The sequence below is a fragment of the Acipenser ruthenus genome, chromosome 5 (assembly GCF_902713425.1).
Source record: "Acipenser ruthenus chromosome 5, fAciRut3.2 maternal haplotype, whole genome shotgun sequence".
Lineage (NCBI taxonomy): Eukaryota > Metazoa > Chordata > Actinopteri > Acipenseriformes > Acipenseridae > Acipenser > Acipenser ruthenus.
The window spans coordinates 32,274,372-32,276,803 of NC_081193.1; the positions used below are offsets into that span (position 1 = coordinate 32,274,372).

At 40.8% G+C, this 2,432-nt stretch overlaps 1 protein-coding gene across 1 annotated transcript in view; it reads right to left on the reverse strand.

Moving 5' to 3' along the window:
• LOC117402893 (low-density lipoprotein receptor-related protein 11-like) overlaps window positions 1-2,432 on the reverse strand; it is an 11,592-nt gene extending 9,160 nt beyond the window's left edge. The window contains exon 1 of the mRNA XM_034004496.3: window positions 1,588-2,432. Coding sequence (XP_033860387.3) covers window positions 1,588-2,221 — 634 coding nt within the window. The 5' untranslated portion in view covers window positions 2,222-2,432. The remainder of the gene's footprint in view (window positions 1-1,587) is intronic.

A 2,432-nucleotide genomic window follows, 5' to 3' on the forward strand; every position in this document is an offset into this window, starting at 1 on the left:
CATGCATTTGTCTGTGATCACATCACCCCCCATCTTACCCTGCTGCACTGGCTCCCTGTAAAGTTCAGGATTATTTTCAAAACTCTCCTGTTCACTTACAATGCCCTTCATCACACAGGTCCAGAGTACCCCCTCAATCTGCTGACCCGCTATGTCCCTGCCCGCAAGCTGAGGTCCTCCGACTCTGGCCTTCTTGTTATCCCCAAGCAAAAGTGCACCACACTTGGAGAACGCTCGTTTAGCTTCATGGCTCCGACTCTTTGGAACTCTCTCCCAGGTTTGGTGCGTGATGCTCCAACCGTCGCTCGCTTTAAATCAACTCTAAGATCCACCTGATTGATTGATTACTGGATTGGTTCATTGCATCAGATTTAGATAGCAGCTGGACACTTGCCTGAGTGTAAGACCAAGTAATTTATCTAAACTTGGCCTACTGTATGTTTCTGGGGAAAACAGAACACTATAAACCATAACAGTCGGTTTTCTGTATTTTCTGGTAGTAGTAATTTAACAAAATGGATTTCATAGGTTTGCAACCTGCCACAATACCTCCCACCAGGTGCAGTCTTGCCCAAAATAAGTTCTCCCTAAAAAAACATTATAACAAACCTATAGGACTTAGTACAAACGCAATCAACCAAAACATACCAGCACCAATACTGTTCCTTTTCCCACAGCCCCAGGGAACACCCCAAACATGGTCTGGCATCATTGCTAACTGTCACAGTGACAGGATACAATATCCTTATACTTTACTCCTACGCAATTAATTGGATGAAATATCAAAGAAAACGTGCATTAACATCTGCTGGAATACTCAATTGACTGACCACGTGATATGAAGCCTTGCCGTTGTAAGTGACCAGTTCAGTTCGATTCAAAACATCTTGCTTTAGTGATTAAGGTTCAGTGACACAAAACTTTATATTAAATTTACAGATGACTTTTTGTTCTCAAACACCTCATCACATATCGACCACAGCTATGGATCAGCATTATTATTTTCTGTGTGTATGTTTTAGACCTCACAGGCAAGAAATAATAAGTCTAAATAAACAAAACACACAATAAATGGCATGACTTTCCTTATAACCCACCAGCAAAAACTCATACACAAACTGTGTTTTTAATGGTCTCGTTCCAAACCAACACAAAGGGGTTATCTTACACCATAGGTACAAAGTAATTTTTTCTTTGGCCCGATTTGCCTGATTGTGTTTTTTTTTTTTTTTTTTTTTACTTCACTTGATTGATCAGTAGACGGTTGAAAGTAGTTTTTATTGCAGTTAAACGTCCTGACATAAGGTGATGCGTTTGGTAGGATATGAACTCAGACTATACAACTATAATATTTAACTCATAATGTTTTTAACGTCAATATCTTCCACAGACGTTAGTATAGATACCTGTAACCTGTACAGACCTATACTATTGTGGTTATATATGTATACAATTTTTACAAGAAAACACATTTGCTTTTTAAAGTGTTATTCTAAAAAATGTTTTACATGAATACATTTTTTTTAAAATAAAAACATATATATTGAATAATAAAAAAACAAACAAAACAAAACAAAAAACACACACCTTGTATTGTCGCATCATAAACTGGGTTATTTACAGGAGGCCCTTTCCTGGAACCTGCGTGTTTACTACTAGTCAAATCTGAATCTGCGCCGTTGTCACCGGGGTAGAGGGTATTGTTGAAAGACAACAGACTGTAGCTGCTGTATCCCTGATGCAAGGAGAATTTGCAGACATTTCTGTTTTTGTAAGTGCAGTTGAATAAAAAGCAATTGAGACTATCCTTCGATCGCTCCCGTTCCAGCTCCACCACAGCCACTGTGCAATGAGGGTCAGAACAGCAGGCGTGCAGGCAGTCTCTCCAGCTGTAAATTCTTCCAGGTGCTGTCAGGAAGGTGGCCCCCGAGTCGATGGAGTCCTTCGCCCTGATGATGTAGTCCTCTATGGCGTTGAAGCTGTCCAAGCACACATCCACCGGCCCCATCCCATCTCCTCTATTCTCTTGCTGATCTTGTTGCAGCTGCTTGCGAAATTCATCGAGCAGTTCTTCAATCCCTGAGATCTGCGAGTTTAAATCTGAAATCCGGGACGATCTGGCGAAAATACATGGCCCCATCCAAAGCAAAGCAAAGCAGAGAATATGGAAACGGTGCTTTTGCAGATCCCCGTGAGGGGGTGGCATATTTAAGTAATGCATTTATATTTTAAAAAGTTACTAAAAAAACAAGCCTAACGTTCTCATTTTCCAAGTATAGGTCGCCACGAAGTACAGATTTGCAGCGCTCAATCAAAACAGCCTCCTTAGATGGGAGGCGAATATTCGTCGCTTCTTGTTCCCGTCGATTTGCACTTAAGGAAACGGGCAGATAAGTTATACTGATAACATGGTGGTACTGTGCACAACTCAG